At 39.6% G+C, this 20,137-nt stretch overlaps 2 protein-coding genes across 2 annotated transcripts; both read right to left on the bottom strand.

Annotated features, from left to right (window-relative positions):
• Positions 1 to 96: 96 nt before the first annotated feature.
• On the bottom strand, positions 97 to 1,876 carry jagn1a (jagunal homolog 1a). The gene is made up of 3 exons (XM_031734442.2): positions 1,783 to 1,876; positions 1,180 to 1,232; positions 97 to 1,094 (listed from the first exon to the last, which is right to left on the bottom strand). Exons 2-3 carry the CDS (start codon positions 1,218 to 1,220, stop codon positions 632 to 634), a joined length of 504 nt encoding a protein of 167 aa, XP_031590302.1. The 5' UTR covers positions 1,221 to 1,232; positions 1,783 to 1,876; the 3' UTR covers positions 97 to 631.
• Positions 1,877 to 4,529: 2,653 nt separating this feature from the next.
• Positions 4,530 to 7,754, bottom strand: col8a1a (collagen, type VIII, alpha 1a). Its single transcript, XM_031734460.2, has 3 exons — positions 7,608 to 7,754; positions 7,461 to 7,574; positions 4,530 to 6,695 (listed from the first exon to the last, which is right to left on the bottom strand). The coding sequence occupies exons 1-3, from the start codon at positions 7,747 to 7,749 to the stop codon at positions 4,750 to 4,752; spliced, it is 2,202 nt and encodes a 733-aa protein (XP_031590320.2). The 5' UTR covers positions 7,750 to 7,754; the 3' UTR covers positions 4,530 to 4,749.
• Positions 7,755 to 20,137: the final 12,383 nt, after the last annotated feature.

The following is a 20,137-nucleotide window of genomic DNA, read 5'->3' as shown; positions in this document are numbered from 1 at the left end:
TCATGTTGAATAGCGTTTATTTATTTATCTTTTGAACACTGGATAGCTAAGCACGCACAGAGTCTGCAGTAAAGCGAAGCTGGTGTTCTCGTGCTGCAAGAGAATATCTTAAAAACAGCAGTGCATGCAGATACTGTGAATGCGCCCATTACAAAAACCAAACAAATATCATAAGAGGTAGACTTAACATACTGAACAAATAAACACATGGCAAAGCATATAGTTTAACAGTTTGTAAGTGTGTGTGTGTATGAATAATTGCTTCAATACTGTAAGTATGAACTTCACATTTTCTTTAAATCATAGGAAGACTTTTTGAGAGAGACACCAACATTATTCTTTTTTCTTTGATTGGAGAAGGGCTGAATTCACAGTGACTGGACTCCATTTTTATCGCTGGTGCTTTGGATCCCAATCCCAACCTAACTGTGTGTGCAAGAAATCAATCTGCTGCTTTAAATAAATAAGTTTATTGAAATGAACAATCATTAGCTTTAAATTAAAATCAGGGATGCAGGATGAATCATATTACATAATCATGAAGACTAAGGAGACAGAACTCACGTATAAAAGAAAAGAAAATGAAAAACAAGAGTTTTGTCCATTCACAGATTAAAAAAAAAAACCTCCATTATTTGTTCTTCTTCTCTTGAGTAGCATCAAACCATGAATCCAGCAGTTTTTTCATGTAGTACAACTGCCAGCCATGCACTTGAGCAGCAACCACTATAACGATGTACGCAGCAGTCACTGCAGAGCAGCCAAAAATGAAGCGGAAGGCTTTTCCTTGACGGAAGAGCTGCTTTGCTACAGGAAACATCTCCATGCCACCATATATAAGAGGTGCAAAAGAGAAGAGCCCTGCACTGATCATTGACAGGACCAGGTAGCTGATGTTGTTCTTTGGGAGGGACAGGCTGCTGAAGAGCAGAGGGAAGATGCTGAGCAAGTAGGGGTACTCCCACTGGTACGGCATGGACACAGTGTCCTGTGACACAATGTTGAAGTGGCTGACGGTCACTTGCGCGGCCACCAGCAGCCAGATGAGAAAGTGGACCACATTTAACTTCCGTATCTCTGACTTCAGAGAAGCGCTGCAAAACAGAAAAACAGACCATCAGACTGCAACTCAGAGACAATGTTCATATTTATTGACAAATGCCAAACATAGATACTTGCTTCATCTGGTACTGTGGGGCCATCCTTAGTTTGTTTTTCATGTTTGGAGAAACCTGTTAATGCACAAGACAAATAATGTAACATGCAAATGACTGCAACCAAAGAGCATACACTGCTAAAAAAAATTGTGATTTCATCAAATTTCATTGGAATATTTAAAATCCAGAAGACAATCAGGGTATTAAAAGACATTTAATATTTAAAGCTGCAAAAGGACAGTTTCTTACATTCGAAAGCTGGAACTAACTGGTCAACCAAGCAATATGACAGATTTAACCTGCTAATGTCCCAGTGTGCGAAGAATCAGCCTGGTAAATGCAAGGACACCGTGAGGAGAGAGATAATAGAGGATACAGATTCAGCCATAGTAATATTAAACGTCACCGTTTCCCAGCTGTCACAACATGATGCAAACAGCGATTTAAACAGAAAACGGCCGTTTTCGCGCAGACTAGTCGTGCTGGGATTTGAAGCATTAGCTGCTACTGGCTAACCTAGTTTAGCGTTTACTTTGGACAGATACGTTTTGTACGTTAGTCTAGCATTTTTATTTATTTCTTTGTTATCGCCAGTAACGATAGTAGCAGAGTGAACTTGGCTTACCAATGATGTTTACACCTGACTTTTTCAACGTTTGGCCGAGCTCCTTGTTTAAATTTCAATCCAAAGGAGATGTGCTGAGTGAACATCAACGACAGCTTTAAGCATGCGCACTGACGACCGACATCCCTCGGCAGCATCAGCATCTTCTTTTCACATCACAATCAATAGTTCTGTTATCGTATACTGTTTATTTGGTAGTATTAATTAAGTTGATTAAGCATGGTTGTCACACTCTACAGGGCTAAAATGCCAATTTTTAATGTTTTTCTGCAAAAACGAAAAAGATGCTGACTTTAAGAAATTTGATTACATGTAAAGTTTTTAGGTAATTTTGTTACATAAGTACAATTGAAAACGTCAAATTAAATGGAAATTGGTCAAATGAAATGTACTTGATTAGTATAGGTTCATTTAATTCATTTTAAGCATATAATGATTGATTATCTAAATATAAATTGTTTAATATAAATGTAAACAAATATTTACAGACTGGAAACCTGTCTAGAGTGTACCCTGCCTCTGTGTTTTTGTTTGTCTGTTTGTTTTATTGTTTTTAAATCACACTATTAGATCGAAATTCAGTGCTACAAAGCATACTTAATATCGATATTGATTTTCAGGCAACAGTTCTTGATGAATACACTTAAGGCATCCTGATATATGTTTATTAAACCATGAGGGTCAAGTGGGTCAGATATGTTAAGCCTATAAAACCAGATCTCATGGAGGTGTTAAGTGAATGGCAGTGTGATTTTTTTTTTACTCATTCTTCTCTTCAAACTCCCTCTGATCTCTTCCAAAAAAAATACAAATTTTAAAGGATAGACAAAGGATATGACACTCTTGTTGTTCATTCGTCCTTTTAAATATAAACTGCTTTCTGAAAACAAAGAATTAAGAAATGTTTCATGACATATGTTGTCTTGGGTTAATGAATAAATACTGCTACTATGGCTAGTGCTTACTGCTATTCACCTGCTTTGCATAATGGAATATTATCAAGTTGGTGGATTTAACATTATTTAACAGGAGTTTAATAAGACATGTGTGACAATCCTATCAAAATTTTTACTAAGTAGTCTTCCAGTGCTTTCTTATTGTTTGCTCTTTAAAAGTGCCATAACAGCTTTAGTCAAATGGGTTTCAGCGAAGCTCAAAATGATATCTGTGGCAATTCTTTTAATCAAACAATTTTTATTTAGAAAAACATCACAAACAATAACAACAAACTTGAAACATTGATACACATAATTTGATTACAATGACAATATTGGCACCACAGTCATTTTCTTTTCCCATGGTTTTTTGCTCTTTATTGCATGCAAGTCATCAGCAGTAAAAATTACAATAACAACAATAATAATAATAAATTAATGACATAACTGTTAATCATTCGCCACAGCATTCAACACTTGCTTTAAGTCCATTAATGAATACAGAAAAACATTTAAAGGAAACACACTGCAGATACAGGAAACTTAATTTGGTTATCGCTCTTTTAAACATCTATAAACTGTGTTCCACATATTATGCCATCAACTGTAATGCACTGTGATATGCTTCTGTGGAAAAAAAAAAAGGCCTGCAAAACAGTCAAAGAATATAATCAGTTGATTGTTATGTAAAAGAAGTAAATAAAAATATTAACGGGTAACACTGGTTTTGACTTTAAAGGAAGACTCAGCGACTTGTAGTTCGGAGACTTGTTACCTATCAGTGGGACTGGTTCTGGAGTATTGTTTTGCACTATAAACCATCTGTAAACATGCAACTTTGTGTTTGTTTTCAAATAACACTGACATATAATTCAACTGTTTAGTTGGTGATAAAGAATTTTTGTTAAGTGTGAAATTTAAGATGATAATGTACCAATATTTATTAGAATATACTGAGTGGTTTTAATAGATCAGAGCAAAATTGTGTCCTATTTCCAATTCTAATACAGCACAATAACCACAAACCTACCTCAAAAAATAAAACATAAAACTTATGATACATTCTTAAACTTTAAACCTCACTCAAGACCAATAATAAGCCAGCAACACACTCAGGTTATTGACTTAATTTTGACAATCTATGCCTTATGTAGCATCTTTCTAAAGAAGAGTACACTTACTGCTGTTTCAGCTCACCAACCAGTACCAGTCGTCCCTTATACATACCATTCCTTCACTGAAGTCTTGTTCATAACAGTCCAGTCTACTGAAAATTAGAATTAAAATGATCTTTACCCCCAAGTTTAGTCCTCTGCAACCCAACGTAGATACCAACACAAATAGAAATATATTTATCTAAAAAACAAAAACAAAAATAAAAAATGGCAATGTGCAGACTGCTGTAATGCAAACTTTGCTCCAGTCTGCACTCTCATTTGAAAGAGATTTTTTTTCATACTAGAGAAAAGTCATTGATTATACAAATATATGCATGCAAAAAAATATATTTCCTGTTGAAATGAATGCTATCTTACTATTTTATACTTTCACATTATATGTTGCCACATGGGGTAGCTACCAATTTTAAAGACATACAGGGACCAAATCTGACACAGCTGCAACAGTGTGACTATCATTATACCATCTCTTTTACCCTCATTTACTTATACTTCCCTTCTATGTTTATACTAATAACTTCCACTCTTAAAAGTCGTGTATGAAAGTACCTTTGTAGCCATTTCTAAATTCTGTTTTTTCTTTTTTACATTCTTTTATACTATCCAGTGCTGTAAAAGAAAGATTTTTGCTCTCCCAATTAAACCATCTCTTTGGCTTCGTACAGATTTAATTCACCAGATTAAATATCTTCTTTAAAATATTTTATCTTGTCTTGTCTGTTGACGAGACTATTTGCTTGCTGACTTTGTATTAAAAGTACGCTTAGTGTAAGGTAATCTGTGTTTTATGTCATACAAAAATAAGCTCTTGTGTTCTTCTTACCAAAGCCTCTCTCTCTCTGCAGTTTGTGGTTTTACATTGGATATAACAAGTACCCAGTGAAGGAGGAATGCACATACTGTTCAGCATAAAGTCCTGAAGCCTGATCTGAGGGCAGCTGAATATACACAGTGTCCCCTAGCTGTAGAGGTAATACTGCACTCCCTGATGCTTGGTCTAGGAAACCCTTTTTGTATTCATCGTATGTATACATTACAGGCTCGTTGTTTCTCATCAAAGCGACCCAAACATTAGTTCCTTTGCAATGAATGTGGTAGGCAAAGTAATAAATGCCAGGTACTTCACAAGTGAAAATTCCTGTCTGGGGGTTGTAGTTTTGGCGACCATTGTACAAAAGCTTGTCAAAGATGACTGGAGTGCCGACAGGTGGAAAAGGAGTCATTGCTACAGCTGTGAATGCTGGCATTTCCAGCCCACTGGGACCCATTACTTCTGCCCCATTGCCTCCATACTTGCCCTTCTTGCCATAACTTCCAGCTTTAACACCGTCTAGTCCTGGGCCCATCTCAGAAAGCACTCCTGCCATTTCAGGTGACACACTAGGTATTCCAGGTGGACCTGGTGGTCCAGGAGGGCCAGGCAGACCTCGTTGCCCAGGGGGTCCTGATGGGCCCTCTTTTCCTGGGGGTCCTATGGGACCAGGTAGACCTGGACTTCCTTCAACTGCAATGCCTGGTGGACCAGGAGGACCATAATCTCCTTTTGATCCTTGAAGACCAGGGGGCCCAATTGGTCCTGCTGCACCATCCATTCCTGGGATTCCTTTAGGGCCTTGGGGTCCCACTTCACCTGGTTCACCTCTTTCTCCTTTGGGACCAGGAGGTCCTGAAGAACCAGGAACACCAGGTACACCTTCAGGTCCAATGTCTCCTTTGGCACCAATTGGTCCTGGTGGGCCTCTTGGTCCTGGCTCGCCCTGGTCTCCTGGCAGGCCATCCTTTCCAGGTAACCCTTGAGGACCAGGCTCACCCTGGGCTCCATCAAAACCTTTAGGTCCTTCTTCTCCACAGTCTCCTTTAGGACCAGGTGCACCCATAGGCCCTGGGGGTCCAGTAGGGCCTGGATGACCTTCAGGACCTTTTGGTCCAGAAGGTCCAGGCATACCAGGTGGACCGCTGTAACCCTTATCTCCCTTTGGTCCAGGTGATCCAGGTGGCCCGCTCATACCTTTATCACCCTTTGGTCCTGGGAGTCCCGGTTTACCAAATCCTGGCAATCCTGGCTTTCCTGGCAAACCTGGTGGTCCTGGATGACCTTTCGCACCTGGTGTGCCTGGTTGTCCTGGTAGACCATTTTGACCTGGCTTCCCTTGACCAGGTAGACCTGCTGGGCCAGGCTGTCCTTTTTCACCTGGTGGTCCAGCTGGCCCTTGATGTCCTGGATGTCCCTTTTCACCTGGTGGTCCCTGTGGTCCTGGTGTGCCATTCAATCCAGGTTTACCAAAACCAGGCAATCCTCTTGGACCAGCAGGCCCAGGGAGCCCTGGAAGCCCTTTGTGTCCAGGTGGTCCTGGCAGCCCCATCCCTTTGTCTCCTTTGGGTCCCGGCAGTCCTGGTAAACCTGGAAGACCTTTGTGACCTGGCTCACCTTTGGGCCCCACTTGACCTGGTAAACCTTGAACACCTGGTTTACCTATTCCTGGAAGTCCAGGTGGTCCTGGGGGTCCTTGAGGCCCTGACTGTCCTGGTGGTCCTTCTTCACCCCTAGGGCCAATTTCTCCTTGAGGGCCAGCAATACCAGTTCCTCCAGGTTTTCCAGGAAGCCCAGGAAAGCCTGGTTTTCCAACTCCTGGAATTCCAGGTGGACCAGGAGGTCCAGGGCGTCCTGCAGGTCCTGGCAACCCATTCCCCGGAGGCCCAGGAGGTCCTGGAGGTCCCTGTGGTCCAGGTGGCCCAGGTGGCCCAGCAGGGCCTGGCTCTCCTTGGGGAATTCCCTCAGCACCACTAGGAATTGTCTGGCCTGTGAGAAATTAGTACATTATCCACAGAGAAATTATAAATCTAAAAATTTACAGACACATATTGTTTATGAAGTTTTAAAATGACACATACAAATGAATATTTGTTTCAATTTCTTTAGTTTAATATAAAAAATGCCAATGATGACAGGTTGGCAGATATAAAATAATATTTTTGCAGCAACAAGTTGATTCCCAAAGGCCTGAAAACTTGGCTGAAAACTTGGTGTGGTGTGCAGTGTGTCCCTTAAAGTTTTGAGGAAACTGGAAAAGTGAAGGACAAAAAGGTAAAAAGGTGTGATATCATCTTGACAGAGAACAGATCAAAAGGCAGCCAACATACAAAGAAGAGCTTTAAATGTCCTTCAAGAATCCTGGAGAACTATTCCTGCAGATTACGTAGAGAAATTACAAGAAATCTTTTTTGAGAGAGTTGAGGCTGTGTTGAAAAATAAAGGAGGCCAAATACTGACTTTCATCCTCTTTATAAATGTACAAACTCTGTTTTTGCCTTATATAGTGTATTTCGATTTATGACTGTACATGCTTTAATAAACTGCTGCACCTGTTTCCATTTTCATAGCAAAATGTAAAGAAATAAGGGTGACTCAGGACCTTTTCATAGTACCGTGTAACTAAGCACTTATAATATAAACTTAAGAGACATTTGTTTACTGGTCATTCTTTAGCTCGATAGTAGGGGTTCAAAATCCACATTTATGTATTGCTAAAGTTGGTGGTATAGGTCATTAAAACTGTTTTCTTACCTTTGTCTTTGCCACCATTGTAGCTTCCCCCCTTATGAGCATTTTCCTTTCCCTTGTGCATGGGCATTGGTGGGAGCTCCTTGCTGTAATGGGGATACTGCACATAGGGCATGTCTTTGCCCAGGTACTGCTGCTGAGGAAAGCCACCTTTACCCATGCCAATATGTTGGATATGCTGCATCGGTTGGTATGGCTGAGGATGCTGCTTGTGACCGTAGTATGCTCCTCCACTCACAAAGGTAAGAACTACAAGCTGTAGCAGGAAGAGGGGGGCAAGAAGGGGAGGCATGGCCAAGGCCTGTATGGTGGGTAGAGAAGACAAGATTTGATGAAGCTCCAGATGTTTTTACAACTTTTTTTTTTGATGGTATGCAGCTAAGTATTTCTTGCAATATCATGAAGCTCAAGTGGATAGCTCTATCTGCAAAGTGGAGGCAGTGTACAACCACACTCTGTCTCCCTCTGCTGGATATACAGGGACAATAGACTTGAACCTGATGTGAGTCTCAGTACCTCAGATATAACATTGTTATTGGCAGACAAAAAGTTTGAGTTTTTAATTTGTTTTCAGGATCATCTTGATAAGTAGAAACACAATAGATTAGGGAAGTGAGCTTGGCAAAAAGCTAGGTTATTTTATTCCTTTTGCAGCTCAGCAGTTAGCAACCAAGCCTAACATTAAAAAAGTGATTAGGTTTGACAATTTTACTTAGGATATTTTAGAAAAGCACAATCATTATTATGACCCTCTAGAAACATTTTTTTCATTAAACAAAAAATGATAAATGCCTTCAATGTCCTAATATTACAATTGATCTTCAAATCTCTTATTTTTACCCTCTTATAAGAAAGCTTTTACATTAGCAAACAGGTTTTATGAAGAAAAAAGCACAAATGAAATATAACAATCAAATGGAAAATTTTAAGATGATATATGTCCTTTTGATTCATAAAAATGCTTAACATTAATATGATTTTAATATGATTTTCTAAATATTTTTCTTTGATTTCCCTTCACTTGTGCTTTTTGCAGTTTAAATCTGACACTCAAATTTACAATTTTTACATAAAAACCACATATTTTTTAAAAAGTATTGATACAAGTTGTCTGGATTTCTGCAGCAAAGAATCTCAGTTTTTCAGAGTTCATGTCCTGGAAATGATCATAATTAAGCAGTAACACAGAAGTACCTTGGATATTTGCAGAGGTGACATGTGCAATACTATAGCATTATTATTATTATTGTTATTATTATTATTATTATTGTGATGATGATGTAGATTTATACAGCCTGAATGAACTAGTAGATTGTTAAGAGGAAGTAACACTTGTGCGAACATTTGTTTTTTATCTTGTTTTTAGAAGTGGGTGAAGTATTTCTGCCACCTCTAAGCTAACTCACTGGTATGCACACCCCTCCTGTTGGTGTTAATGAAATCATTCCTGTCGTTCCAGCATCACAGAATTTTCAGCCTTTTTTTAACAGTGCCTCGGACTGTTAAACAAGGCTGAAAATTCTCAATAATGATGCAAAAATGGCAGAGAGAAAGATTCTGCCATCTGTGTTTGACATAAGTTGACTTGCGTTGCCATTATATTGGGTTTTGTCCTCTCAGACTGAGTGTGCTGAGGTAGGATCTGTTCATTTTACACTCAGGTCCAACAAGTACATCTTTCAGCAAATAAAGTTGAAGCCCAACTGTGCAGCTTTTACCACCTTTTAATGTCCTACAGTATATCCATTATTTCAACCTTAAACTGCTTTAAACAGATAACTAAAAAAAAGCAAGTAAAAGTAACTTTTCTTGGCTCCACTGAATATAAAAATGGTTTTAAGCTGCTCCTCTGAGTATATACTTATCTGATTCAGTCTTTCTTACGAGTATCTTTTTCATCTCAGGCTCAGTCCTCTTCCCTACTCCATGCACAGCTTCAAACACAGTCCTGGTCCAAATTTTATTGCAGCCAACTCATCTCTAGCTTCACATCCTAAACCACATCCTTTATGTCCTCTTCATCACCGGCACTTTGGATCTTTCCTGCACTTTGACCTTTTCTCAGCTGTCTGGTGATTTTGACATGGCAATGCCACTGTCTCCCCCAATGAGAGCTTGCCTTTGAACAGAGCCCACCAAGTTTCTGCGGTGACAGAGGCCAGACGTGGCGAAGAGTCCACAGGGATGCCACTGACGTCTCTCAACAGGAACTGGGACTCTTTCTTTTTTTTCCACATGCGATTTGGAAGCTGTTCAGTATTTCCATTATTCTTATCGGTGGCATGAAGCCTGAAGACGTTACACACAATTATAAATGTAATGACTGAAAGGTGTGATTGGGTGAGTGGGTTAGAAAAAAGACATTAACTGATCCTAAAATATTTCTTAGATTAAAATATTCAGATGCATTTTTGCAGTGGTGATATCAGTGATGGGTATTTAATACTGTGTAATGATTTTGACCAAACACCATATATGTGTGAAACAAGCAAAGAAAGCAAATGTGGCAGTTTTACTGCCTTTCAGGTACGTCCCAGCTCACTGTTGGTATGTGGGTATATGTGCGTGTGTGTGTCTGTATAGATGCTTTTAAAGTGGTGGAAATATTCTGACAAAACTTGCAGATCAGAGGCACCACACAACGAAGGTCTGTTCAGTGTCACATAGCAACACTAAAGAGTTGTTATGGTGCCTGCAGAGAGATGGAAATACCTCCTGTCTTTACCTCGCGTGCTTTTCTCCAGCACATTATTCTACATAGGTGTTGCCTCCCTACAGACTTATTCATACACCAAGGCCACTTTCAGACTTTGACATAAACATTAGGCAGCAATTTCCATGTGTCAACTTGTTATTAGAGAAAACAGAAAGAGAGAACCCTGGGTTTATAACAAAGTGCCTCTAAAGGATTCTGTTATACAGACTAAGTGCTAATATCATTCTTCTGTGTCCACACAGATGGCAGACATGGAGTCCCGTATAAATGTGGCACAGATGTGAGAAGACACGATGGCGTGAGTAACGTGTTGTGCCGTTTCTCACACCTTTAGGATTTACAGTTTAATTCTTCAAGTGCTGGTGTAAAACAATCCGACTACCTCAGTGATGACTCTCTGACAGGCAATCATTTGTAACAGGAACAGCAACCATGTTTTTCATTTCCATGCCAGGCAGATGCCACCCGTGTGTCATTCGGTTCACACTCCTCTCACAGATATTTGTTTCAAAGACAGTGAAGAAAAATTAGATTTTCTATATTAATATTAGTATCATAAATTGGAATCGCAATTGTGTGGTTGCATTTTCCTTTGCAATTGTATTTTCTACACTGCATACGCAGACGTTTATGGTCATTCAAGCGGCTTTGGGAGAGTGTACTTTGACGCAGAAAGGTTTGAGTGGCAATCTTAAAACAATTAGCTTGGTGGGAACACTCAGTAAAAGACACCAACACTATAGTCAACCATGCATTTATCTCCAAAGCCCCTCTGCATTGAGCAAAAACATGTTGATGTTTAGCCGCTACCTTTGCATGGGTAGTCGAAGTCATGAATGTCAAATTCATCACAAACCAAATTTTAAAAATGTAAGCTGGTTATGGAGCTAGACACAAGCTTCATCTTGTATATTTTATGAGATGGAAACAGTCTCTGAATCTAGGCAATGAAAGCCACGCACAAGCGCTTTCATCTTGCATTCTTTCTCATGGCCAGCAGGGGGTGACTTCTTTGACCATGAGAAGTGAGACTGCATTTAAGCTTATGAGAGAATAACTGTAATGCTCACTTAATATATGTCCAAAGTAAATACTTTCCAGATAACTTAATGGTCTCAATTACTGGATTGAAGTCCTAATTAATACAGTATGATGTTAATTTTGTGAATTATGTTTCCATTTAGAAAAAAGTAGATGATAAATCAGGGTGTGTTTTAGGGTGTGGCTAAAGTGATTCACAATATTCTACTGTTTAATCTCTTCTTTTCTCGGTCAGATCCATCTCTGATTTGATAACCCTATCTTCAAAATAGTAAGACATCCATCCATCCATCCATCCATCCATCCTCTTCCACTCCAGGATCATAGGAAGGATGGACTCTGTCTGTGGTGTCATAGTGAGAGTGAGAGTAGGGTGCACTCAAGATAGCAGCAAATCAGCAATAATCAAAATATTTCACACAGTCTGTCATTGAGAAAACACCACAAACAGTTACCTCAGGACAGCATTAAAAGAGATTTATTTCTAAAGCTGTGTCATTAGCTATAACAAAAGCTTATCCAAACACATTTGTTGAAATTTCTCTCAGGAATTCTCAGGTGTTACAGAATGAGTATTATATTCTATCAACCTGGCTCCTATAGTTGGATAATTAATCTTCATTGAGCATTACTTAAAATGAGACGTCAGCCTTTGGAGACAAGGAGTTACAAATGTCTGCTTTAACAACCCTGTTTGTTCAGCATCTGCTGCCAAGCTCATATGTGGCTCGTCACACACTACTGGGCTCTCTGCATGAGCTGCTGCTCAGGCACTTCTAAAAATAAGCAGGCAAAAGTAGTCTACCTTGTACGCCCATCTGTCATGTAGGTATTTGAATTAGTATCTGTCTGTTGAGTGTGAATCCTCTTCCTTAAATACTTCCAGATGTCCATCTTCTTGACATTTTACACAAGCGAAACACAGTAAATTCATCAGGGGTGGGGAAAAAAAAGAAAGGACTCGTGGTCATCATATGGGTGTAACATGTCAGTTTTGCTTAGTCAACCCACACTTGGTGCACATCGAGGTGTGGGCTAGTGCAGGTCATACAAGTGGCAATCATTGGAATCTCATTAAAATTACAACAGCTGCACAAATCCCTGTAGACAAATATGTAAAGAAAAAGGCAGGCTGCCACTAAACTGCAGTGGGTCTAAATGACCTTACATCTTGAGTTTACCTTCAGATGTCATTGATTAGAATCAGATTAGATCAGTTTTTGTCAGTGATAGAGAAGCAGTTAGGAAGCGATGTGAGGACAAAAAGTGTCCTTATATATAAATAATATAGAAGTCTGCATCATCAGTTTCAATACAAAACAACTGGAAAGAATTACACAGATGACCACGACTAGTCACAGCTGATCGACTACTCTGGCACATGTGCACATAACGATTGAGGCTGATGGATGAGACAGCCAACTAGGCGGTGTGGCACATTTTTACACAAACGCACGTTCTTCTTTTGCTTTACACTGAGATGGAAATATTAGCACTGTCTCCCACCCTCACAGCTTCAGACACATCTGTCTCTGACATCTGTCTGTCTACCCTGTCTGACAGACTTTTCTCACTGTCTCCCTTTCTCTCTGTGCCTGCACAGAGACACGTCTGTTCTTCAGCATCAGTCGCGTTTCTTTCCTTGATGTCTTCTCCTGTCCGTTTGCTCCTACTGACCTTTTTCCTCCCTTTGGAAACATACAGGCTCAGCGACCTGAGACCACTCAGTCACCTCCCAGACTGTGGTGGAGGTCAGAGGACAAGACAGCATGTTTCAGGAAACCACAGCGGGGAAAGTTTAGTGCACACAATATTCACTTAGAATGTGAATGTGACAAAAACAGTTTAATCCCCACTGAAATTGCTTGACAAACCACACTGCCTTCCTCTCTTCACCGCAAACCAGCTGCAGATTCATACTTAATGCCAGCAGTACCCTTGCACTCAATCTTGGTAACTGCCCTGGTGTTGGTTGTGGTTTCTCGGCGAAAGGGAAAGACATTTGCAGCTCCTCGGCTCCCTAAATGCAGCTTTTATCACAAAGCACACCTTGTAAAATTAACACCTCCTAGAGTCAAGCTGCAAAAGTCCTCATTCAAACAAACCCTATACACAAACCACAGCAACACAGCTACACACACACTGCCACAGCTGTGCAGCTAAATGACCAAACTGTTTACCTCTTTCCCTCTGCTTTACTCAACCATCATTCTGGGTTTTCACAGCATTCTTTTGTCTCTTTGTCCAATGCATTCCTGAAGTTTGGTGTTGTGGGGTACAGCTATGCTGTGCCTGCACACACTCACTGTTTAAAAAAGTTTTGTTTTGTGCACAAGGCTGACTGAATCTGTTGCACAGTAAGGTCACAGGCCACACACCGATTCTATACTACGATGTCACATGCAAGTCAATAAAGAAGGACGAGAGAGGATCACTGAAACATTGGAGGCCTTCAGAAAAATCTCGTAACACTTGAAATAATTGCATAAAAATTCAAATTTTTTGAAAATGTAGTGTTTATTTAACCTTCTAATGAAATACTTAATCACACTGATCAAAAACTCACAAAAATGCATGTGTCAAATATGATACACTTGGCTTTAAAGGCTTAATAAATTATGTTCCCCTGAACATCATGTGCAAAAACAAAACATATGTACAAACCAATGTAAATGGTTAGTGTTAGATTATTAATTTAAAAGTGTTTACTGCTGTTGTTGTTATTATTTTATGTTGAAACTGTATGTGATGTGGTTTCCACTGAATGTGTGACCAAGAACAGTTTTAAGGTTTAGTTGCCAAAGAGCCACCATCACTCAGACTTTATAGAGTTTATCTAAATCGTTCATCTTTAGGTTAGTTGCTGAAATGTTTAATACAACAGCCTTTGCTAACTGGGTAACGCAAGCAATGAGAATTCTGATGTGCCATACTTTAGCAATATAAATGTTATTTTTCACAGTAATATAGAACTGTATTTTTTTTTATTATAAGAAAATAGTGACACTGTTGCATTTTTGTATTGCTGTGCTGTTTTAATTAAAAGTCACACAGCTTAAAAAAATGTTGTCTCTTCAGTGTGCTGTTCACTGGAAGTAGCCTACCAGCTATTGTACATAGTCATAATCACAGACTTTAAGTGAGAATATAAATTTATCATTGCTTAGACTCAACCTTTCCTCAGTTTGGACTCTCCTCCTACATGTCTGATCAGGTGGTTTGATCCTAATAGGAAATAGCCAAATCACGATCCTCTTACTGACAATGAGCCAAACCAAACTATGGAGAAACGTCAGAGATAGAAAGCATTACAAAGCAAATCGGACCGCAGAGACAGAGCTGCTGTGGACCAAAGGCGGTGTTTGCTCCACAGTCTCTTCTCACCAAACTGCTGCTCTTACCCCCATCACATGCGTCTGCAAGTTTGGCTTCAGCCTTTCTGCACACAAGCATGCACACAAAGCATTTGAATGGATATTTGCGTTCGGCGCTGGGTTTACTGAGAAGCTCAGAGTGATGCCATCCATCTAACTTAAGGGATGCTCAGCTTCTCAGCAGGATAATGGTGTGTCACAATATTAATTATATTAATTACAATATTAATTACACAACACATAAGTTAGACAACAACATAATGGAAGATTAATATTTCTGGAACTTTAAAAAAATTTTTTTATCTGTAATATAATTTTATTCCTTAATAAAAGGATGCTTAAAAAATCACAGACAGAAGTGGATACCTTAAAATGAATGTCATTTCTAGTGTTATTAAAAAATATGCCGTAAACAAACAAAAACAAACAAGAAGAAAAAAGTATTTAAAAGATAAGATACAAAATTTCAATAATTCCTTACCTTTGTGAATAACTTTACTGGGAAAAAATCAGACTCTCAGACAGAATAGCAGACAGCCACGCAAAGAGAACTCTAGCAAGTGAGCTCATAACACATGCACACCTTGAGGACTCAGCTTTTTATCTGCTGCAGGGTGGAGTCACTGGGGTGAGAGAGAAAGAGGAAAAGGGAGAGAGAAAGGGGAAGGGTGGGATGGAGGAAGCAATGGAGCGACTGAGATTTGACTGAGAGTAAATATCACTTTGCAAAAGGTTATGCCAGAATTCATAGTGGCAAAACATCCTCACATCCCCCTGCTGAGTGTCAGCAGTGGATGACAATGATGAAACAGGAATGTTTCCCTCATTAATGCTGTGATATGCTTGATGCAGTAACAAGCAGAGTAATTAATTAATCTATGTGAGCTCAGACACGGTGCAGCTGGCTGTTTGCAACCACCTGTTCTGGTACACACCTGGGAAAAAAACACCTTTAAAACAGTTGAGCCTATATATAAGTTAAACATTACTGTACCTGCAAATTAATGAACTTCTAAGGAAATTGGAACTGGTATTGTCCTCTTTACGTTTAATGTACTTTTAATCTATGATCTGCACCTACATTAGTATTTAAAATAGTGTTTTTTGTACATAGAAAGTTTTTCTGATTAGGTAGATCTGCTTCCACTATTTGACTGTATTTCAGTGGTAATACCTTCCAACCCCATGTGCAGTTCACTGAAACACATCCTATGTTGCCAGGAGCTTTGGTTTTACTCATGACGATCGCATTTCATCATCAGTGTTTATTCAACATTTGTCCAAAACAGAGGGGAAAAATAACATCCTGGTGTGAATGCCTGTGCGTGCAAAAGTGTGAACACGTAAGTCAGCATCGAGTGCGGTGGAAAGCTTGCTGATGAGTACCTGGAGGGAGCATTCAGTCACAGCCTCACACTAAAAATACTCTTTTTCTCAGAGTTTCTTTGTCCGTCTGTGACGACAGATGCTTTCCAGGACAGTTTTGACACGTGTGTTCGACAAGTTTCTTATAACAACCCAGTAACTCTGACGTGTCTCGCCACCTAAATATATACAGCATGTACACAAAGTGTGACTCTGTTCTTCAGCTCTGACTGCGCGTTGGCATTTATTTCCTTTGCGTAAACTGCCGTGCTCTTTGCTCGTGAGATTTTAGATGCTGAACAGAGACCAGCAGTGTGTCTTTCCTGAGGGTAAATTGAAAGCATCTGTATATAAGGGACAGCTCGTGTGTGCGGTTCCAAAGTGACACAGTGGTGTAAAAGGGTGGATGTCCTGTTGAATCTCCAACAGCCAAGTGTCAGTTAAGTCAGCTTACTGGTTCAGGGCTGATTTGGTTGCCAAGGACTGTTAATGTGGATGATGTTCTCATTGGTATCAAATATTTATGGCAAATATGTAACACAGTAAAAAGAAAAATGCTCTAATTGCTCTAAAAAGGTTATCCTTCATTAAAGAGATTATCAGCTCAAACCATCTTTTTTTAAAAAAAAAATAAACACTGCTGTGATGTTTGTAGATGTTGTGTAGGCCTGGTCTTAAGTCTAAACACCTCATGGCAGTTTTGATCTCTAAGGACCTTTGCTTGTAATTGTTCTCTTCCCTCCCACACAAACAGATAACTCATATAAATGCAATAAATGCGCCACGCACACACGCACGCACAGACACGGACACACACTTTGAGTTGCAGTGTGAACCGTACACGATAGCCAGGGGGTAATGAGTTGTGTGTGTGTTTGCCCTCGTGCTTTAACTCTCTTCCTGTTCCATTAATGAAGCCTCAATGGGCCCTCCTGACTGCTGCTCACTGTCCGAACTCCTCCTTTTTGCATCCTGCAGCAAGTGAAAGTAGGCTCGGTGTCTTTGGCTAGTGCAACCAAATAGCCAAAGAAAACATTGTTGAAGCTTTAACAGATAGATACTATAGTCTCTTTCAAAAGAGAAAAAAATAAATTATTCCTGGTTACTTGCTCTGTTTCATTTGAAGTAGGTAGTCGGAAGAGCTGGGCTCCGAGCCATAATGTTCAGCTGGAACGCCCCCCATAGGTGGACTCCACGCTCAGAAAGACAGACTAGTCACATGAACCCCAACTTTGCTATTCAAGATGGCAGCAGTGTGCATAAACAGCAGTAAAACTCAAGAATGTGTACTTTATGCTACCAGTGTTGTGTATTATTAATTTACTAAATAATCCACACAGGAAACTTTAAATAAGTCCCAGTACATTCATAAACTGCTCACGTATATGTTTCATATTTTGAAACTCACACTCAACTTGCCACGTGAAAGCCATAAAAGATAAGAGATGAGACTAAAGTAAATCTGGATGTTTTGCACATAATATATAATAAGTTAATAAAAAACCTGAATTTTGCAGAGTGAGCTATTAGGAGACTCACTGCTCAGACAAACACTGACTTGCATGCAGTATATATGATAGAGTGGCTTTGTTTTTCCACCAGCTGGCAAGCTCCCTCTGTGCTCTGAGAAAGTTTATGATGCATATTATGCACGCCATAGAAAAAAAAGCCCCTGATGAGAGTTACACTGAGTATTTGTGTTTCTGCCTAAAAGAGTTCCAGAGGGATGAGCACCTAGACAATTAATTAAAAGACTCATTTGGTCCAAATATAGGATATAGTTTATGAACAGTCTAAGCGAGTAGATTGCACATAGAATGGTAGCTAGACAGAAGACACAGTAGTATTGTGTGGAAATGTGCTGTCCTTAAATATTAGATGTAACCAATGTATGCCCATTCTGCCATTCATTCTCACTTCTTGTCTATTATGTGTGACCTCTACTCTTCAAATCGTGAATAGTTGTGTTTAGTTCATGCACAGTGCAAATACATCCCACCAACTGAGTTCAACATGGCAACTGTCGATGCATTTTTAAATATTTGAAGGGCTGCAAGTGTACCTTTTACAGTTATAAAGCCCATCACCATAGGAACTGACTGTTAAAAAGCTGCTTTTAACAGTTTAACAGTTGCCGTCCCATAGCTTGGTCACAATTTTAGATGAGTTTATGGCATCTGAGTTTGTAAGGCAGCCACATTCTTTACTCCTTCCCTCTTCACCATGAGGCAATCTTGGAATTTGCAGTGCAAACAGGAGTAAACATCTGAAAGTGTCCATGTCACCTCATCCATTGGGACAAAGAGTTGTGGAATTTAGACCTGCTAGAAGCACCCCAAAATACTTGTGATCACTAGGCATCACCAACATGTGATCAGCAAGCTATGTTTATCAATCTTGTTGGCATGGAACCAGTTCTATGCTTTCTATGAAAAAAAGTTCCTCCGCGATTACACTTAGATACCCTAATATAGACCTAAAGTCTTAAAACACATGGCCCTTTGCTGATTCTGATCTCACAGTAAGCTAATATTTACCTCTTTGTGATGTCACCGGGCTACCGAGGGATTCTTTAAGAGGTCAGCATGTAAATCAAGGTGATACAAAGCTTTTCAGCAAGCGTGTGAGCCTCTTTCATTTTAGACTTTTATTATTTTGACCCTTTGCCCTCAGTGGCCAGAGCTTTGAACCTTTACCATCCTTTCCTCACACTGAACATTCCCTGGAGATATTTTAGGACACATTGCTTGAGAACCTAAACTATGTCAGGAATAACCATCACTATAGTACATGAGGCAGTTAGGTCTTGACTGATTGCTATACATTTATTTACAGACCTGTTGCATCACAGCTACTTTGGTTAGTGATAAAGACCAACACCAATGACATCACTATTAGCTTCAGCAGTACTGTGTGCTGTGCTGATTACATCTCCTAAACGTCAGTGCTTTAACATCATTGGCTTGAGCATGTAGCAAGCACGGTGTAAGTTGTGGTCTTATCTGTTAGTGGGCTGTTAAATCTAATTTTTTTTTTAACAATTAAAAAAAAGACATGTCAGCTTTGTGAGTTTATTTCTCAAAATCTACTTGCTTTAGAAACTTTTTGGATACTAGTGACACAATATTGCTTTATTCATTCTTCTTTTAAGCTAAAAACCTTAATGTCTACATGTGTTTGGAAGAAACACAAGGTTTTTGTTGATGGCCTTAAAGAGCTTCCAATGCCCTAAAGTCAGAAAGCAGCTATCACGTTAGCACCTAGTGCTTATGGCTCCTTATTGCATTGTGGGTTGGGCAAAGTTATTATATGGTGGCCCCGAGAGGTCAAATGGACTGTAACTAGCAAATACAAAAATGCTGGAAAAACTAAAAAAGTATGAAAAAAAAATCATGAAGTCAATTCAATTCAATTCAATTCAATTTTATTTATATAGCGCCAAATCACAACAAAAGTCGCCTCAAGGCGCTTTATATTGTACAGTAGATAGCACAATAATAAATACAGAGAAAAACCCAACAATCATATGACCCCTATGAGCAAGCACTTTGGCGACAGTGGGAAGAAAAACTCCCTTTAACAGGAAGAAACCTCCGGCAGAACCAGGCTCAGGGAGGGGCGGCCATCTGCTGCGACGGTTGGGGTGAAAGAAGGAAAACAGGATGAAAGACATGCTGTGGAAGAGAGACAGAGATTAATAACAGATATGATTCGATGCAGAGAGGTCTATTAGCACATAGTGAGTGAGAAAGGTGACTGGAAGGAAAAACTCAATGCATCATGGGAATCCCCGGCAGCCTACGTCTATTGCAGCATAACTAAGGGAGGATTCAGGGTCACCTGGTCCAGCCCTAACTATATGCTTTAGCAAAAGGAAAGTTTTAAGCCTAATCTTGAAAGTAGAGATAGTGTCTGTCTCCGAATCCAAACTGGAAGTTGGTTCCACAGAAGAGGGGCCTGAAAACTGAAGGCTCTGCCTCCCATTCTACTTTTAAATACTCTAGGAACAACAAGTAGGCCTGCAGTGCAAGAGCGAAGTGCTCTAATAGGGTGATATGGTACTACAAGGTCATTAAGATAAGATGGGGCCTGATTATTTAAGACCTTGTATGTGAGGAGCAGGATTTTGAAATCAATTCTGGATTTAACAGGAAGCCAATGAAGGAAGCCAAAACAGGAGAAAT

This window comes from Oreochromis aureus, linkage group 16 (genome assembly GCF_013358895.1).
Source record: "Oreochromis aureus strain Israel breed Guangdong linkage group 16, ZZ_aureus, whole genome shotgun sequence".
Lineage (NCBI taxonomy): Eukaryota > Metazoa > Chordata > Actinopteri > Cichliformes > Cichlidae > Oreochromis > Oreochromis aureus.
This window is presented reverse-complemented; position numbering and strand designations above follow the sequence as displayed.